The sequence below is a fragment of the Tripterygium wilfordii genome, chromosome 21 (genome assembly GCF_013401445.1).
Source record: "Tripterygium wilfordii isolate XIE 37 chromosome 21, ASM1340144v1, whole genome shotgun sequence".
Lineage (NCBI taxonomy): Eukaryota > Viridiplantae > Streptophyta > Magnoliopsida > Celastrales > Celastraceae > Tripterygium > Tripterygium wilfordii.
Window position 1 is genome coordinate 5,287,113 of NC_052252.1, and position 17,847 is coordinate 5,304,959.

The window sequence follows — 17,847 nt, forward strand, 5'->3', positions numbered from 1 at the left end:
CACTATAAAGATGGATTACATCTGAAAACTACAGAATGAGTGAGCTTAACTGTAGATGTTGTGCACTCAGCATGGGGCACCCAGAGGGCACTATAAACCGTGACGGAAGAGAATGATTGAGAGAGAATGATTGAGTGACCATGACATTAATGGAGTTTGGTTTCTTCAACGAAACTTTAGTAAAGGTTCAAGAGGAAGGGTGCAAATTGTTTTTTTTTTTAATAAAAAAACACAAAATGGATGTGCTTGATAATGTTATGTTTTTTTTTTAGAACAAAATACTATTGTATTAAAGCATCACACCACAATACAAAGAGGAGTAACCTCCTCGAGAGACATTACAAGATAAAAATACTCTTAAATCAAGAGCAAATTATTTACCCAAAACAATAGTAGGTGCCACAAACAGGCTAAAATAGAGATAAATCTCGTTTGAAGAGGCATGCAAGGGCCTTGGAGCAACAAAAGCATGATTAGGGACTATCTTAGAACCTCGCCAGAGAATGAAGTATGTGCTGCAGCTTTGAGACGAATCCTTCACAAACTTTATCAAAGTGGCCAAAAGGCGGCTTTCATCGTCGACGTCGGATAAAACCTCATCGACGCCCAGAAAAATCAAATCTGAGCTAGAGATGGGTTAAAACACCTGATCGGTGGGGAGAAACATCATATCTAAGGAGAGAATCATCAGATCTGGAAAGAAAACCATAAAACAAAAGAAAAAATGCACGGAAAATAACAAGGTGGAGGTGGAGGAGGAGGAGGAGGAAGGTCCTCTCCTCCAGGAGAATGACTGATAATGTTATGTTTTTAAATGAGGTGTATTAAGTTTAGGGTATACTTGTTAACATATAGGATGTATAATGCTTATCCAGTCCCCTCAAAAACACTTTTATTAAATTTATTAGGATTAAAATAAGAGTATTAGAGCAAATGCAATAGGACATTTTTGTTGGATCAACAAAAATCTCTCTCTATTACACAAAAAACCAAGTCAAACATATATTCCAATACAATCACATCAACAAAACACAAATTCATATACATTATTCATTCCCACCCAACATGAAGACCAACAACATTTCATATCTCCATGTTGTCGTCAACAAAACTACACAAAAACACAAAATCTCAATGCATCCACAGTAGTAAAACATATTTCCCAATACAATTACATCAACAAAACACAAAATTCAATATAATTTTGTTGGCCGAGCAAAATTTTACTATTTATGCAAGCAGAGCTCGAGTTCATGGTTATTGATTTCTAGTCCCTCAAATTTCAAAAACACTTTTTTCCCCCACAGTTTCTCTGGAAAAAAATCGAAACTTTGACGGGAAGCTCCGACCTTCCGGTCTCCAGACTCCTTTCTCCGGTTGATTCGCCAGCGAGCTGCACTCTTAACGCTGAAATTATCGATATCCGGTGAGTTTTCTTACTGAAACGCTCTCTCCATTGTGATTTATACGCAGACGGAGAAGCTTCTTCTCCGAACTCGAAAACATGCTTAGGCGTGTTGAAAACTGGTCCTGGTCCATAGAATTTCTTTTAAGCTTTTGCTATTGTGTAGAAGGGGAATTGGAACTGTTGTTTCATTCATGAATTGTGTGCAGAAACTGAGTTAGTCATGTTTAACATTAATGTTATGGTGCATTAGGTATTTGAGTGATAAATTGGTGTATGATGGAGAAAAATGGAAGTACTTTTGTGGGATCGAGGCAATCTGATTTGAAGAAATCCTTCAAACTTGCGCTTCGTTCTCTTCTAACAACCTGTTCTAAGGAGGTACTGCATTTATATTGTTTTGATTGGAAGCAAGTAATAATGTGAGGGGAATACCGATATGATATATTAACAATTGTATAGGAATTTGGCAAAGTATTTTCAAGGTTCACTATTGCTGAGCAAGAATGTCTCCACCGGCTCTTTGTTCAGGTATTTACACCTTTTTCAGGGTTGGTTTGAGGTTATGGATGGGAAAAAAACTCTATTTTCGTATATTATGTATTTCCGTACACATTCCTTTCAAAAAGAATATTTCTTTTTGACGACTTCGGCTTCTGTTATGAAACTTTCAGGTCATTACATCGTTGCATGAAAGTATGGAGGTACATTTTCTCTATGCCCTGCTCTTGGTTAGTGTTTTTTGGTAATCCTGTTGAATTGAGGCACTTAATTGTGGAACTTCTTGATTAGTCTCTCTTTTCTTGTGGATTATATATTTCTTTAAGTATCATTTACTTAATGCTTAGTGAAAACGCCAAATTGGTTTAAGCTTGATTTTCTATTCGAGATGATTTGTAAAATTTTGTATCTTTGGGGTTAATTGTGGGACTTTTTGGGTGAATGGTAAAAGGTTCGAGTCTAGGTCTCAAATTTGTCCGCGTGGACATAGTATGTTAGTAACCAGCAGAATTTGGCTTCCACATTATAGTCTATATGTCAACCAAATCTCCAGGTCATACCCCTAATTCTCAAATGGCTTTTGTTGGAGCAAAGTCATTTTGAAAATGAATATAGCCTCATATTGCTATGGATTTCAAAAATGAGTTTGCCCCAACAAGAGATGTTTAGGAAGTGGGGACATAACGTGGAGGTTAGGTTAACATGTAGACTAACATGGAAGGCAAAGTAAGTGGGTTCCTTGTATGGGTTGGACCGGAGCTGCATACTATGTTTTTTTCGACAATTTTTACCTTTAGACTTAACAGTGTTAAAATTTTTTAGCTGGGTTAGAGCACCACCTTATTCCCATGGGGTGCACTTGAGTTTTGAAAGGTTCATGCATGTGAGATTGAAATTTTGGATTATATTTCATTCCGAGTTATGGCATTGCCTCTTTTGAATATTACAGGAAGAGTTCGAGTCTTTGTTCCTCGAAACACAGGTACTGTTTTCTATTGTCTAACCTCTTGAAATTTGTAACATTTACTTCTATGTGGATTTTTTTAAACTGATGATGAAGAGGTCCACGTTAATTCAGTTTAAGAGGTTCCCTGACTTTTTCACAATCGGTGAATTAGCCATCAGTGTAAGCAAAGTCTGAGACTTATTTAATTTGTTGCTGTGATGATACAGCTTCTCACCCTAAAGAATTATCTATTATTGCCATACATTTTCTTGTTAAATGTTTTTGGACTGCATTACTGTTTGTCTGTGATGGAAATGCTGGTTATCTCTTTTCAGGTCGGACCTGCTCTCAATACTGTGGAGCAACTTGTGGAAAAGCAAGCTCTGGATCCTTTGTTTTCAGAAAAGTACGCTTCTTTAGAATATGCTTGGTGACTGAGATAACTGTTAAGAACAAGTCTAAAATTTAGTAGTTCCACTCTATCAGTAGATCTTGTAACTGGCAAATGCAATCATGGTATATCTTGTGTCTTTAGTTTTCCTTTAATATTTACTGTCAGTGATATAGATAGTTAGTCAAAACCATTACATGCCCACAATCCACATGAACATTTGTGGAGGGACAGGCAGCAGAACGAGTGAATACTAGAATTCTTCCCTCAAAAACTTCAATTAGAGGTAGAGGGCAGTGGATAGACAAGCTCCAAAACCACACTTGGTGTTAGAGTTCCTGAAGTGTCCTAATGACAGTACATAAGCTGATAAGCATAGTCTCCTGGCCAACATGTTCTTTGTGATCCTAGTTATTGAGTTCATCAATGATCTTTTATTTGTTTCATGTTATGTAATAGTAATGACATGAAGTCTAATTCTGAGGAGTCCTTAGTTTGAGAAAGCGAATTTGAATGCAGGACTAACTTCATTGATGTTGCACGTGATCTATCCATGGCAAAGAAGAATGAGATCCATTATCTGGAGAGTATGCTGAATAGGGTAAGTAACTCGTTGTAGGACTGTATCACCTTTCTTTGAAATATGACTAAAGCGAACGTGATCTTTTAGTTTAATGAAGTTATAGAACTTTTACCAATGCATGTTACGCTACCCTGAGAGTGTTTGAATTTATGTCGAATGATCACCGAGATCTTGGTAAACTAATGAGTAATGACCGACTCTTTATCAAAACAACTCTCTAGGACTAACTTGTCAAATTAGTTTATTTGTTTTCGTGAGCTTATTGAAACTCTTTTGGATCAAATTTACCTTTTTTAATCCGCGCTCTGCTAGAATCCTATCTAATACAAAAAATGCTGGAGTAGAATTTCTAATTTTTCTTTGTTAACTAGGCAATGGAACAGAAGCGCATCATCGAGGCTCAGATCATTGAACTGAAGAACGGAAGGAATGATGTCCCAAAGGCAGTAGATATTGAGAAGGTGCAACAAATGCTTCTTTTGGATTTTCCTGCCAACTTCAGGGGAAATGAAATAAGTTAGCATAGATGAACCTATTTCGATGCTGTTGGCGAGCGTCTTGCTGTTTACGTTTTAAAATTGGGTGCTAACTCTTGTTTATATGCTTATATTGCAGCTGAGAAGCGCAGTTGCAAGTTACGGGACATGCTGTAATGGGATTCAAGGTCCATGATGGAATTAGGAATATACACCCATTTCAAGTGCTTTCCTATTCTTGTGATGTGCATTTAGCGTGTATGGGAGTCCTTGTATAATTCTGAAGGAATGCATTCTCATGACTGGACCAATATATTCTTCAATTCTGTTTGTTGCTTTGTTGAAACATGATATCAACTCATAATTGCTTTTATCTGCATTATGGGTTTCATGCTGATTGGGGATTCTTATTGCTTTGGTTCTACAAGTTAGTGATAATTCACATTCTCTACTCACTCATCATGACATTTCCCTTTTCTATCACAGTACAAACAAGTCTTATAGGCCAAACTATGTATGCTGGTCATGCCCGACGTGGTTTTCTTAACCACGAGGAGGAAGGAATTGGGTGTCGAAGGTAGCCACCCAATTGGAAAATGCGACTGGATCACCTCCTTCTCGGGGAAAAGTATTGCTTGTTGCGTATTTTGGTTTAACAATGTTTTACACCCAAAAATAATAATAATAATACCTTGCATTACTAATGGACGACTTCAAGTCTTCAACATTGCACCAAGGCTCGTCCTTTGCAAGTCTATTACACTCATAAAACGTCCATGGTGGAGTATAAACTATGACCGGATATATATTGTATATGTTTGGTAGTGTGTTTGTACTATGTATGGTGCACCTCACAGTACCATAGTTTTTTGTGACACGTCAAACCCTTATATGCCGATAATGAAAGGCAGATGTATTATAGTGGGGTTTAAGCTCCATGGATGGCTTCTATCATCAACTACTAAAACTTCAATCAAAAGTTCAAAAGCCGGCTCCAATGCAGTGATAAAGTTACTGAATTGCAGTGATAAAGTATACTGCATAAAATGCAATAAGTGTAAATATTTGCTCTCCACTGGACAAATGAAGACATGGCAACCAACTCTTGTGCTATCATTCGTATGGCAAAATGAAAGCTAAACCCACATCATAGATTAACATCATTATCACTGACTTCTGAAATACAAATGTGAAACTGTTCTGAGGACAACATCAAACATGTGACGACATTATGAATGTTATGAGACCTAATTTCCACGTCATCAACATTGCAGAAAATCTATATCTCCATTAAGAGCGTAAAGAACTGAACAATTCTGAGAGCTAAAAGAAATCAAATTCAAGATAGTTACTCTGATCAGGTGCAGGAGTGGAGGCAGATGTTGGAACAGGAATTCGCTCTATTTCAACTGGTTTCGGGATATCAGGTGGGCTTGCACAACGAATTAAAGCCCAGTTTATCCCTTCAAAGAAGGGATGCTGTTTGATCTCTGTTGCCCCTCGCTTGTACGCCAGCCTATTTTGTGGTTCTTTCACCAGTAAACCCCTGATCAAGTCCCTTGCTGAAAAACTAACGACCGGTGAATCTGGGAATCGTAGTTGCTGACCGACAACATTGAAGAGGGTTGCCCGATTACCAGATCCTTTGAAAGGAGTTTTACCAAACAACAGCTCAAATAGAAAGATCCCAAACGTCCACCAATCAACAGCACTTCCATGTCCTTCACCTTTGATAATCTCAGGTGCCAAGTACTCATGTGTTCCGACAAACGACATGGAGCGAGCATTTGTTGGCTCAGCCATAAGCTCTGGCAATGGACTGACTTGGTTCCCCATTTCGACCTTAGGTTTTTGGCCTTTCTTCGACTTTTTCGAAAAGAAACGTGGGGAGAAGCACGTCGTAGGGGCCACACATGATGGCTGGATACAAGATGGCTCAATGCAAGCAGGCTGAGCACAATAAACTGGGTTCTTTTGCAAGAGTCCAGACTCGGGCATTGAAGACTTGACTAGTGTTGGGCTGACGACACAACGAAGGGAAAGATCAAAGTCAGAGAGCATTATGTGGCCATCTTCCCTAACCAGAACATTTTCCGGCTTGAGGTCTCGGTAAACAATTCCAAGCATGTGAAGATATTCAAGAGCAAGGAGAACTTCTGCTACATAGAATCTGCACATTAAGATCAGAGACAATAATTATAACTACCAAAACCCATTTTCTGAATTGACATGTCAACTACAATCAATAATGAATAGAAGACACAACATTGTTATTTGGTTTATTTTTAAGAGAAAAACCATGTCCACTTAAAGTTAAAGAAGAATTAGTACTGGCACGACCAGTTGAAAAACTCAACCATATCTTGAATGACACAGGCTTGATAATGCATGAAACAAAGTGTCATATAATATCAAAGGAGATAGCTGTTAAACAATGGTCATGAAAGAAGAAAAGGTCTCAAATGGTCAAAGACTCAAAGTTATTTTGAAACCATTGCATTTTTATGGCCTTGATTGCTAATAAAACTAGTCACAACTAGATTCAGCCAAGTTGGGGTTATCCTCAAACAAAGAGATTATTTAGAAGATTTATCTAGCCATATCACAATGTTTTAATACCATTGCACTTTTCATCGATTCCTCCAGTTCCTATCTGAAATTAGCTCTCACTCTATTAAGTTGGGCATAATCAGTTCCTAGTTAAGTGTAAGGATTCAAATACGTATTATACAGAGAATAAACCCATTTTTTTACAAACCTCAACATACTAACAAAGAACTTAATGCATGCAAACATATAAAGAAGATCCCTTTTTGCAGTATAAGACAAACAGATTATCTAACCCGACAATCCAAACTCCACCTATTAACAATTGCAGAGTGATAAGAACTACAATGCAGGACAGAGGACTAAATTCAATAAAAATAAGAAATTTCCACAGAAAGCACAATCAAAATAAAAAACACAGATGTGATTACAAATGCACAATTAGATACAGAGAGATTACAAAGAGGAACAATTTCATACTTCACCGCTTGTTCTGTAAAATGCTTCCCTGGTTGCCGCTGTCGAAGTGTGTGCAAATCACCTCCAGGGCAGAACTCCATAACCAAGCATGAGAACTTGTCAGTCTCAAAATGAGTATACAAGGTTGGAAGGAAGGGATGGTCCAGAGACTGCAGTATTTCTCGCTCTGTTTGAGCTCGAAGTAGTTTCTTACGGCCTGCTAAAGACGCTTTGTCCATAACCTTCATTGCAAAATAACACTTTGTTCCTGTCAACTCTGCGAGATATACACATCCTATATCCCCACTGCCCAACCTCTTGAGCAGTCTGAAATGATGTAAACCCAAAACACCATCTTTTGCCCGAAAAGCCTGTATGGCTTCCCATTGTATATTGTTCGCCTTGTGAGGTTTGTTTGCACTGCTAAATAAGCTGCTACAAGTACTCTCGTCACTCACATCAGTGCCAGTGCTACCTCTACAGATACTGCTCTTGCCACTCTCACCAAGATCAGCTCGATCACTAATCTTAGCACTTTCACTCGTCTTGGCAAGGCTGCCAGTCCCATTGCTGACCTTGGCTGAAGCTCCATGGTCTGTGTTTTTTTCTTGATCAGTAGTAACCTCTGGTGAGTCCCTTGTCTCAATAACTTGAGTTCCCACATAAGCTAGTACTTGCTTTGGGTCCTCCAAGGATAAAGTTGAATCCAACTTATTGCCTAATGAATCAACATCCCCAGTTTTATGACTATTCAAAAAAATTTCATCCTCTTGGGTTTCAACACAAACCAGCTTTGACGCAACTTGGTGAGAGCTTTTTGGTGGTACTCTAGGGGTAACCGGTTCCGATTTACTAGTCTTTGTAATCTGTAGCTGTGAGGGCTTCCGAAAACTCCCTTCAGTTGTCTGACTATGGAGAGTATTCCTCTGGTTTTCTAAGCTAATTCCAGCACCAGTTCTCGCAGCCATCGGAAGAAGAATTTTTTTTTATAAAAATCAGATCAAACATGCCCATCACTCTGCCCTTGGCTTCAGCTCATGATCAGCTCCATCAATGGAGCTAACAAATTTCATTTCGGATTCCCTCAACACCAGGGCAACTCGTACAACTGATCGAATAAAAAGGTCATGAGTGTGCAATACAAGATACTGAAAACTGATAGCATATTCAACTGAAATTTCCAGAAACAACCAGACCCAATATCTAAAAAATCATGCAAATAAAGAGGAACTAAAAAATGAGACAAGTTAAAGTCACCATTTGATTACATGATAAAGGTAGTGGAACATAAAATCAAATTGAGTACAACATTCAAAGATTCATAGCAGCAAATAAAAGAATAAAACCGACAGATATCTAGTTCAAGTCTTCAAGAGGCAGTGAATCTCTTGCCCTAGACCCAATGAGCCAAATTTCACAATTTGTATATATTTACGCAAAATGAAAAGGCCTTTTGGTGAGAACAATGGATATAAGACTCACAGCAATTGCATGCAAACCTAGATCAAAGACCATCTTTCCCAAAGCTAAGATATCCAACTATGAACTGGGAATTGTACCCTAAAAGCAATTTAGCAATAATCAAAGCAGCCAACAATCAAATGGCACTCAGGAACCATGAAAAGTGGAACTTTAGATGAGAAGCATAAAGAGCAATAGAAAATCAAATTAACTCACGAGGAAATGTATTTTTCTCAAAGAGCTCTAGAAAAACACGAGAAACCCAAATAACAGAAGATAGAGAGCAAAGTAAAGAAGATTCAAACAGATCTCAAGAAGAGAGGGGCTTTGAGTACCTAGCACCGCGGATCCAAAAATCCCAGAAAAACCCAGATGCTGAAATACAAAACAGCATAGAGTGCCCAGAGAGACTAGCTTAGAACCCACCAAGCAAATCACGGGACCAGTTAAAAAGTGCAGAGAAAAGGAAGCCCAAAAAAGAGAGTACCTGATGGGGGAGTTTCAAAGATCAAGACTTTGCTTTAGCTTGCAGACAGCGGGCCAAAAAAGATACCACTCAACCACCCACTACTGAATAGAGGGATAGAAGAGAGCAATGTGAGAGTCCCCTCTCCCTGAAATGTGTGGAGAAAGACGAAGAAAGAAAGATGCTTTGGAAGTGTTAAAACGAAATTTGGGTCTACCATAGAAGGGGAGAGGGGGGCGAGGGGTCAAAGCAAAAGTGGTTATTGTTTCAACAGTGTTGGCTCTTGGCATTTTCTATGCAGTATAACCCTAACCTCGATAAAATCCTAGTCTTGGACCAAAAAAACATTATTAATTAAGCAAGGTATTAAGTAATCAATAAATTAAAAAATTATTAATTAGTCAATTAATTAGTTTATCGATGTAAGTATGTAAGTACATTTTATGTGCAATACATTTATGTTATTTTTTGCTAGGTGTATTATTGCTTTAACCAAGTGAAGTTCATGAATGTATTTATTATTTCCAAATATATTGTTTCATATATTACATTATTTCATTTTATGCACATTTAACCAAACAAAAACTCTATTTAAATAAACAAAAATAATATATTGTTCCTTATTATGTGGGAGGAAAAGGTCTACGTATATCATTGCATATTCCTGACTTCGCACACTACGAAAACATTGTACCCACCCATGAATTTTTTGTAGACGGTATGTTAAAAGCATCTTACTATTTTTATTTGACATTTTTTATATTGCAAATTTGTCCTGTTAAATTCATATATATTTATATACACATCTACTCACTAAAAATCCCTTCTTTTAATTGGGGAGTAGTGAATACACCCAGATTCATAATAGCACCTTGAAATTATCTGGCACATTTGCATAACTATTAACAACATACTTTGGTGGTTGTAAGCAATCGGTGTACAATTCAATATAAGGCCTTGTATGTGTGCTGGATGTCTTTCTTTCCAGGGGAGGAGGACCACGGCTTGTGGCAGGCCTAAGGGCCCTAGCACTTTCTGGTGTCCCAGAGACAGTATGTTCCTTCACTTTTGGGTAGAGGATGATCCAGTTGATAATTAACACCCATCTGATCCAGATGGAACCAAGAAAAAGTACTCAAATCACTCAACCTTCAAGTATGGGTAACATAACTCAAAAGGTCATTGTCAAGTAAGCAGAACTGCAGAAGCATGTGGATATAAGCAGTCTTGAGCTGGAACCAATGTGAACTCAAATCTCACTCCAAGAGTGAAAGTAAATTGTCCAGATTTTCTTGCTGTAACTATATGATTAAATGCCTTGAGTCATAAAAGTTCTGTGAAAATGCAGCAGCATGTGTTTTGTAATAAACTTTACAGATTATGATTCTCTAAATTCACCCACAAAGGGGAAAAAAAGTTTCACAACAAATGAGGGCATAGCTTCAGAAACTCTAGCACAATGAGGGCATCTCCGGAAACAGCTGATAACAAGAACCTCTGCAATCCCATCAACTTCATGTCTTGTATCTTTACAGTCCTTAGCTGCTTCATTTGTATTCTTCTGACTAGCACAGAATCAAGAGAGTTCAGAAATAACGCGCTCACACTTGTCTTCCAAAATCTTGACAGCTTCAGTGAACAGCATTTCCGGAGGTAATGCTCCCGTGGATTCGATAGTAACTAAAGAGTGAGAGAGACAGCAGATGAAATAAGAAATTATGATCTTGAAACCTTTCAACAAATAATAATATTCAAAACAAATGTAAATAATTCCATTTGAGCAACTACAAACCAATTGGTGGTTTGTATCATCATAAAGTTCCGTCAATATATACATATATATATATATATATATATATGAATAACGCCCGTGCGGGGTCGAGGACAGGTAAGATGTATGCAAACCTTACCTCCACATAATATGTGGAGAGGCTGTTTCTAGAAATTGAACTTGTAACCTCTAAGTTGCACCCCCGCAACTCTACCACTGTCTACATCAATGCAATACTGAAAAGACTGATTCCAAGCTACTGGAGATGTATAATCTGATTCCCATTCATGTGGTAATTGCTTTATACGCTTAAAAACATAGACAAGTATGGACGATGGTGTGCATAGCCCGAAAGGTAAAGGATGAAGTGGGTTGGATAGCTCCTAGGTTCAAAATTTTCCAAGCAGTAACCCAATAACATAATTCATATGTTACTTGATGAGTAGATAAACTCAGAAGCTCAAACTGTTGCAGGCTTTTGGACTCTTCGCTGTGCCACTGATAATGGGTGTATCATATTAGAGACCTTGATATTCAAGATAAAGCTTGTATCAAAAAGAGACCCACAGAATCACGAATACATGCAAGCCATAAAACTTACAAATGAAATGATCTTTAACACGACGTAGAGCCACATGCTTCTCCCATTTTGCCTCCCTGATGCACTCCCTACATAGTGTGCATTGTCGTGGACGGGCCACAGTTGCCTTCTTCTTACCTGCTCAATCACCAAAACAACATTCATGGAAGTGCAACCGACCAACATAAGCAAATCAAATGGTGAAAAGTTACGTGGATGTATCAGTTTAACAATAATGTGATTTATAGGCTTCTAGCAAATAACAAAAGACACAAGCATGTGAAGAGAACATATATCCTGTTCACAGAAAATGTGCCAGTTTCCTTTTCATATTCACCATGCATGAAGCAAATACTGAAGGGAGATTAAAAACTTTACCATTGCCAAAATCCTCAATATCGAAAACATTTACTGGGCATATTTTTTTCAGTTCCTTAGCATCCCCATCTTCAATATCTTCCAGTAACACAACCTATCGCAGATTATTTTATTCAGAAAAATAATTATAAATATTATACTAAGAGGAAATAAATGAGTAAAATGTCCGTTTCCAGAGCCATCAAAGATTAGGTATGCCCTGACCTCGGGAAGCATACGATACCAAGCAGTAGCTACAGGCGACCACTTTGCATGTGTTTTGCCAATGCCTTTGACTGCATGTGCTTCCAGTTCAATTTCCTATATGAAAACATGCTAATTGACATTGATGAGGGGTTCAATAATTACATCTTTTAACTACTGACAAGTTTAACAACAATTTGCTGTGATGAAAATTAATATAGGAAAACTTGTCCCAGATATGTATCTATATCATCCTGACTTTTGATAACAAATCAAGAGGCACTCTCAACAATATATGAATTCTGTATAGCAAACACCAAGTCCAGGTTACAAGTTTGGATTGATAATTCAACCTACTAATAGTAGTAATATACTCAAGTCAATGCCATCTAAACCTGGACTCCAAATCTGTAGAGTATTCCAGTGCAAGTGTATGCCAAAAGGCCTAAACAAACACCTAATAGTAAAACTGTAAAAGATCATTACCTGTCCCGGGCCAAGCTTGGCAATAATGATATTATCTTCAGTAGGGGAAATTGGGTTGTTGGAAAATTCTGGCATGGAATCTTGACTGGAACTAAATGAAGTGTAAGTTACTGGCTTGGCATTGGGATTATCTGATTCCTGAATAAACTCACTCCCTTTTGGTAACCACTTCAGTTCTTTGGAATATACTGCATTAAACATTGAAACAACCAGCAGCAGGAAAAGGGATCAGAAAATAAATTTATTGGGGAAAAAACGGAAAACAAAAGAGATGATCACACTAAACGCACCTGTCATACGGGGGTCGCCTCGTTTGCACCGTACATGGAGTTTAAAAACGATTGTGTTCTTTTCATTTGGCTGATCATTTGCTACAGAGTATAGGGAAACTAAATAAGAGCTTCATAAAATTCAGGCTTTCTGACTTTTGTTTAAACAGCCGGAATGTTGAACAATGCAGATCAATATACCAGACCTGATAGATACTCAAACAGCCTTGCATCGACATTGAGAGGAATGAGACCCAATCTGTGGGCAAGCACTTCATCTTGGATTACTGATGTGTTGTTAGCAATCAGAACCTTTTCAATGGCCATGGTAGGAAGCTGCAAGCATAATTATCAAGAGTGAAAAGTTTTGATGTGGAACAGGCATATAATGTGTCTCCACATGTTTAGCCAACAGAAAAGACCCAAAGTTAGTCGTTTAAACCCAGATGAACAATGTGAAGGATAAAGAAATCAAGCAGTTGAAGGTTTTTTTCTCTATCCCAGCCATTTTTTGTCCCAGTCATACCTCTGCAATCAAGATTCTCCGAAATGCATTAGCAATTGCTGCATCAATACCAATCATATCAAACTCCATATCTTCCTTATTAAGTCTTTTAACTTCAACTCTGAAATTATCGCGAAAATGATCCAGCCGCAAACTATTATCAACTCCCATCGATGCATAAGCACCAGAATACATTATGTTTTCAGTCTGCGTGCAACAAGATCATAAAATGTGAGAAATTGGAAATAAATCACATTAACCAAGAATATAACTGTTAACTAGAAAGAACAAAATTCTGAGAGGTTTTGTAGGTTGCAATGCTTGCTTACCTCATTTCCAAGCAAAGTAGAAAGCTTACTACACCAAGTTATCAGTTAAACCATCAGAAGGATTTAAACTATGGACTAAGGTACCATAAAATTGACAAAACTTCAAAAGAGTAACTGTTTCAATAAAGGAAAAACCATTATACCTCAACGCCCAACAATTTCAACTCAACAAGTTTGATGACGAGCTATGAGATACTTAAATCAGTGGCTCTTGAAACTAAGATGGTAACTTACAGATTGAGGTACAGAGAATCAAACAAACAGTTATATATTATACATCGAAAAATTCAGCAGACTCATCAACACAGAGACTAAAGGCGGTCCATAAAGCAATGGTCTTTTCAAAAATAACCAGAGAGAGTAGGAAGGGTAGGCGAGATATACGTGAATTGGAGCATCAGGGTTGCAAACAACTCGAGTTCTTTGAAGCTCCAGGTGTGGCGGGAGCTTGCCCATTGGCACATCTGGCAAATCCCATATGGAAAATGGCTTCTTTTCTTCTCCTCCTTCATTCCCTACGTCTTGCTTATCCATTGACGATGATCGAAACAGGACACTCCTCCTTGTAGAATTCGGTGGTGTTAGGGTTTTAAGGTTCAGTTGGGCGAGGGAGGGAGAGAGCGAATGTCTTAACGGTGGTGCTAGGGTTTAAGGTTTAGCAGACACTAACTAAAGGCTGTGTTCTTCTCAAAAAAAAAAAAAAAAAAACAACTGAAGGCTGTGTTTGTGGTAAAAAAAAATGGAAAATTTTGAATAAATGCCACCGTATTTTTTTTTAAAAAATAATTAAATTTGAACATTAAAAAAATGCATATCAATTTTAGACCATCAAATATATACTCTAAAATATTTGATTTTCAATCTCAATGAATTTGATCTGTGTTTATGATACAAAAATATCATTAAATTCATCATGCTAAATATTATATATTTAACATTTTAAAAATTATTTTGGTGCACTGCTTGTAGTGTGTGGAGATGTACATTATAACTTAAAAGGTTCATTTTTTCGTCATTATTATTAATTTTTTCTGTTTTCAACTAAATTGAAAATTGAAATCTACTATATGCATGTCATAATTTGATTTTACTTTTTTTTTAAAGAGTTTAAACCCAATACTTAATTCTATAATAGCAAATATTGCATCTAACGCCACGTTAGCAGCATAGGAATTTACAAACTTTGACACAAGAATTACAAACCTAAAGAACAAATGTCGGACTAACGCCGGGCAACAATGGGATGTACCCAAATGACCATATTTTGAGATAAATATGGACAAACTAAAGAAAAAACAAAAAGCAAAAATAACACGCATGGATTAGATCAAGATTATTGGTTTCCCCTTCATCAAAAAATATATATCTCCACCAAATCTAGGAGCCCCATCACTGTACACCAAAGTTGTGGAACACATTAGTAGAACCAATGTTGTGGAGAATCCACGCCAGATGAATGATAAGAACCATATTTCATCTCTATGAGAAATGGTTTGGTGAAGAAAATTTACATATTTCTTTTTGAATAGAACATAGAAATTGTAGACTAAATCTACAAGTCAATAATAAAAAAAAAAGACATACTATAAAAAGGTGTATGGAGGAGGATCCTCTTCAGATAGATATGTATTATGAAAGAAACTTTGGTTAAGAGAAACTTTAAAGAGAGAGGTGCGACTTAAAACTTTAAGAGAATAATAGAAGCTATTAGTAGTTTTCAAATCTTTTTGGCCAAAACAAGTTTACTAAAGTATGCATTTTGAATATCTTTTGAGAAATAATTTGTTGTTCACCATGTGATGAACCATGATAAGGGGATATGTGAAATCTTTGCCAAAACAATTAGTTGGATTTATGTTGCATATTTGGTGATTTTTACATCTCCAACAAAAAGTTACAAAACAACCGTTCTTCGCTAACCACCAAAAATGGTGTCTTTTATGTCGTCACTACACCTTTCCCTTCCTCCTCCTTCACAGCCCAGCAAAGCCAATCTTCTACACAGCTTCAGCTCTCCATTTGAGCTCAAACAAGTCCATGCCAATCTCATTAAAACCAGCACTCCCCTCTCTGTCCTCCCTCTGCAGCGAGTGGCGTTGGTTTGTGCTCTTTCTTCTGATCTCCCTTATGCCCACCTCATCTTTGATCGCTTACAAAGACCCGCGATTGTTCTATGGAACTCTTGTTTGAAATTTTTCGCAGAGAGTGAGAACCCATTTGATGCAATTTTGTTGTTTTACATGTTGCGCGAAGTTGATGTCTTGCCTGATTGTTTCACTTGCTCGTTTGTTTTGAAAGCGTGTACAAAGCTAATGGATGTTATGAATTGTAGAATCGTTCATGGGTATATAGAGAAACTTGGGTTTCAATCGAATGTGTTTTTGCAGAACATGATTGTGTATTTGTATGCAGTGTGTGGGGAGATGGCTGAGGCTGGGTTGTTATTTGATAAAATGCCTGAAAGAGATGTTGTTACATGGAATATAATGATTACCCAGTTTGTGAAAAGAGAGGATATTGACAATGCATACGCTTTGTTTGCGAGGATGCCTGAGAGGAGTGTAAGGTCGTGGACATCTATGATTGCTGGATATGTTCAGTGTGGGATGCCAAAAGAAGCTATTGATTTGTTTATGGAGATGGAAGAGGCTGGGTTGAGGCCTAATGAGGTTACTGTTGTGGCTGTGCTTGCTGCTTGTGCTGATTTGGGTGCATTGGATTTGGGGAGGCGGGTTCATGAGTACTCAAACAAGAGCGGGTTCAAGAAAAACGTAAGGGTTTCTAACACCTTGATTGATATGTATGTTAAATGTGGATGCTTGGATGATGCAAGGAGAGTTTTCGATGAGATGGGAGAACGAACAATTGTGTCGTGGTCAGCCATGATCGTAGGTCTTGCAATGCATGGAGAAGCTGAGGAAGCTATAAGACTATTTTCTATAATGATAGAGAGGGGGGTGAAGCCGAATACAGTTACTTTTATTGGCCTCTTACATGCTTGTAGCCATATGGGGTTGGTTGATGAGGGTCGTGGGTTTTTGGCCAGCATGTCTAGAGACTATGGTATAATTCCGCGGATTGAGCACTATGGTTGTATGGTTGATCTCTACAGTCGTGCAGGACATCTTCAGGAGGCGCATGAATTTATCATGAACATGCCTATTAAGCCAAATGGGGTTGTGTGGGGAGCTCTTCTTGGCGGATGCAAAGTTCACAAAAATGTAGAACTGGCTGAAGAAGCAATTAGACACCTTGCTAAGTTGGATCCTCTTAATGATGGATACTATGTGGTTTTATCAAACATTTATGCTGAAGCACAACGGTGGGAAGACACTGCAAGAGTAAGACAATTGATGAGGGATCGGGGGGTGAAGAAGACTGCCGGGTGGAGTTCAATCACAGTAGGGGGAATGGTTCATAAATTTGTCGCTGGGGATGAGTCGCACCCTCAGATTGAAAAAATATACAAAACTTGGAAAAGACTACTTTGTGAAATGAAGCTGAGAGGTTATGTACCTAACACTTCAGTTGTTCTTCTGGATGTGGACGAGAAGGAGAAGGAAAATTTCTTGTTCCATCATAGTGAGAAATTAGCATTGGTGTTTGGATTAATAAATACTCCACCAGGAACTCCAATTAGGATTATGAAGAATCTCCGCGTTTGTGAGGACTGCCACGCTGCTATGAAGTTGATATCAGCAATTGTTAATCGTGAGATAATTGTTCGAGATCGGAACAGGTTTCACTGTTTCAGAGAAGGTTCTTGTTCCTGTAGGGATTATTGGTAGAATCGACTTGTAAACTCAGATTTTCTTTATCAGCTTTGACGCAAACACATCCAATTGAGATCCTGATCGGTAATTTTTTGCGCTTCTGGTGAGCCAAACGAGTAATCGTTTTGTTGAGAACATTGAATTTGAATAAAGAAAATTTAGCAATGCAAACTGTGATCGGTTGTGAGGCTATCTTTGAGACTATATACCAGTCTGTCTTCTCTACTTTGTCAGTCATTTGTCTAAACTAGGCTAATAGTTTCCTATAGTTAACATTTGAGATTGTAGTTTAATATACAAGCAGAGAGTTCCCTCAAAGTCTCAGTTGGATAGGGTTG

At 37.8% G+C, this 17,847-nt stretch overlaps 4 protein-coding genes across 5 annotated transcripts; 2 read left to right on the forward strand and 2 right to left on the reverse strand.

The window, feature by feature from the left end:
* Positions 1–1,248: 1,248 nt before the first annotated feature.
* Positions 1,249–4,740, forward strand: LOC119988584. The gene is made up of 9 exons (XM_038833666.1): positions 1,249–1,426; positions 1,659–1,786; positions 1,868–1,936; positions 2,080–2,109; positions 2,856–2,888; positions 3,188–3,258; positions 3,763–3,844; positions 4,198–4,287; positions 4,442–4,740. The coding sequence occupies exons 2-9, from the start codon at positions 1,682–1,684 to the stop codon at positions 4,496–4,498; spliced, it is 537 nt and encodes a 178-aa protein (XP_038689594.1). The 5' UTR covers positions 1,249–1,426; positions 1,659–1,681; the 3' UTR covers positions 4,499–4,740.
* A 654-nt stretch (positions 4,741–5,394) lies between these two features.
* LOC119989290 (serine/threonine-protein kinase D6PK-like) lies at positions 5,395–9,495 on the reverse strand. Of its 2 annotated transcripts, XM_038834722.1 has the most exons (4): positions 9,257–9,494; positions 9,105–9,144; positions 7,330–8,416; positions 5,395–6,472 (listed from the first exon to the last, which is right to left on the reverse strand). In XM_038834722.1, the coding sequence occupies exons 3-4, from the start codon at positions 8,274–8,276 to the stop codon at positions 5,626–5,628; spliced, it is 1,794 nt and encodes a 597-aa protein (XP_038690650.1). In that variant the 5' UTR covers positions 8,277–8,416; positions 9,105–9,144; positions 9,257–9,494; the 3' UTR covers positions 5,395–5,625. The 2 variants fall into 2 exon arrangements, with proteins under 2 accessions (XP_038690650.1, XP_038690651.1); XM_038834723.1 differs by lacking the exon at positions 9,105–9,144 and having other exon boundaries at positions 9,257–9,495.
* A 986-nt stretch (positions 9,496–10,481) lies between these two features.
* Positions 10,482–14,416, reverse strand: LOC119989328 (DNA-directed RNA polymerases I and III subunit RPAC1). Its single transcript, XM_038834771.1, has 9 exons — positions 14,121–14,416; positions 13,429–13,614; positions 13,109–13,238; positions 12,924–13,004; positions 12,634–12,821; positions 12,169–12,264; positions 11,965–12,058; positions 11,608–11,724; positions 10,482–10,915 (listed from the first exon to the last, which is right to left on the reverse strand). Exons 1-9 carry the CDS (start codon positions 14,268–14,270, stop codon positions 10,812–10,814), a joined length of 1,146 nt encoding a protein of 381 aa, XP_038690699.1. The 5' UTR covers positions 14,271–14,416; the 3' UTR covers positions 10,482–10,811.
* A 1,148-nt stretch (positions 14,417–15,564) lies between these two features.
* Positions 15,565–17,806, forward strand: LOC119989326 (pentatricopeptide repeat-containing protein At5g66520-like). The gene has a single exon (XM_038834769.1). The coding sequence runs from the start codon at positions 15,665–15,667 to the stop codon at positions 17,522–17,524; it is 1,860 nt and encodes a 619-aa protein (XP_038690697.1). The 5' UTR covers positions 15,565–15,664; the 3' UTR covers positions 17,525–17,806.
* The last annotated feature ends 41 nt before the right edge of the window (positions 17,807–17,847 follow it).

Bases quoted from the DNA above. Each gene is read 5' to 3' on its own strand.
- LOC119988584 (XM_038833666.1), top strand. From the start codon at position 1,682: ATGATGGAGAAAAATGGAAGTACTTTTGTGGGATCGAGGCAATCTGAT. The intron at 2,889-3,187 runs GTACTGTTTTCT...ATCTCTTTTCAG, and splicing joins CTTTGTTCCTCGAAACACAG to GTCGGACCTGCTCTCAATAC. The intron at 3,845-4,197 runs GTAAGTAACTCG...TTTGTTAACTAG, and splicing joins TGGAGAGTATGCTGAATAGG to GCAATGGAACAGAAGCGCAT.
- LOC119989290 (XM_038834723.1), bottom strand. From the start codon at position 8,276: ATGGCTGCGAGAACTGGTGCTGGAATTAGCTTAGAAAACCAGAGGAAT. The intron at 6,473-7,329 runs GTATGAAATTGT...CTTAATGTGCAG, and splicing joins TTTACAGAACAAGCGGTGAA to ATTCTATGTAGCAGAAGTTC.
- LOC119989328 (XM_038834771.1), bottom strand. From the start codon at position 14,270: ATGGATAAGCAAGACGTAGGGAATGAAGGAGGAGAAGAAAAGAAGCCA. The intron at 13,615-14,120 runs GTATATCTCGCC...TGTTGCACGCAG, and splicing joins ACCCTGATGCTCCAATTCAC to ACTGAAAACATAATGTATTC. The intron at 13,239-13,428 runs GTATGACTGGGA...TTATGCTTGCAG, and splicing joins GGAGAATCTTGATTGCAGAG to CTTCCTACCATGGCCATTGA.
- LOC119989326 (XM_038834769.1), top strand. From the start codon at position 15,665: ATGGTGTCTTTTATGTCGTCACTACACCTTTCCCTTCCTCCTCCTTCA.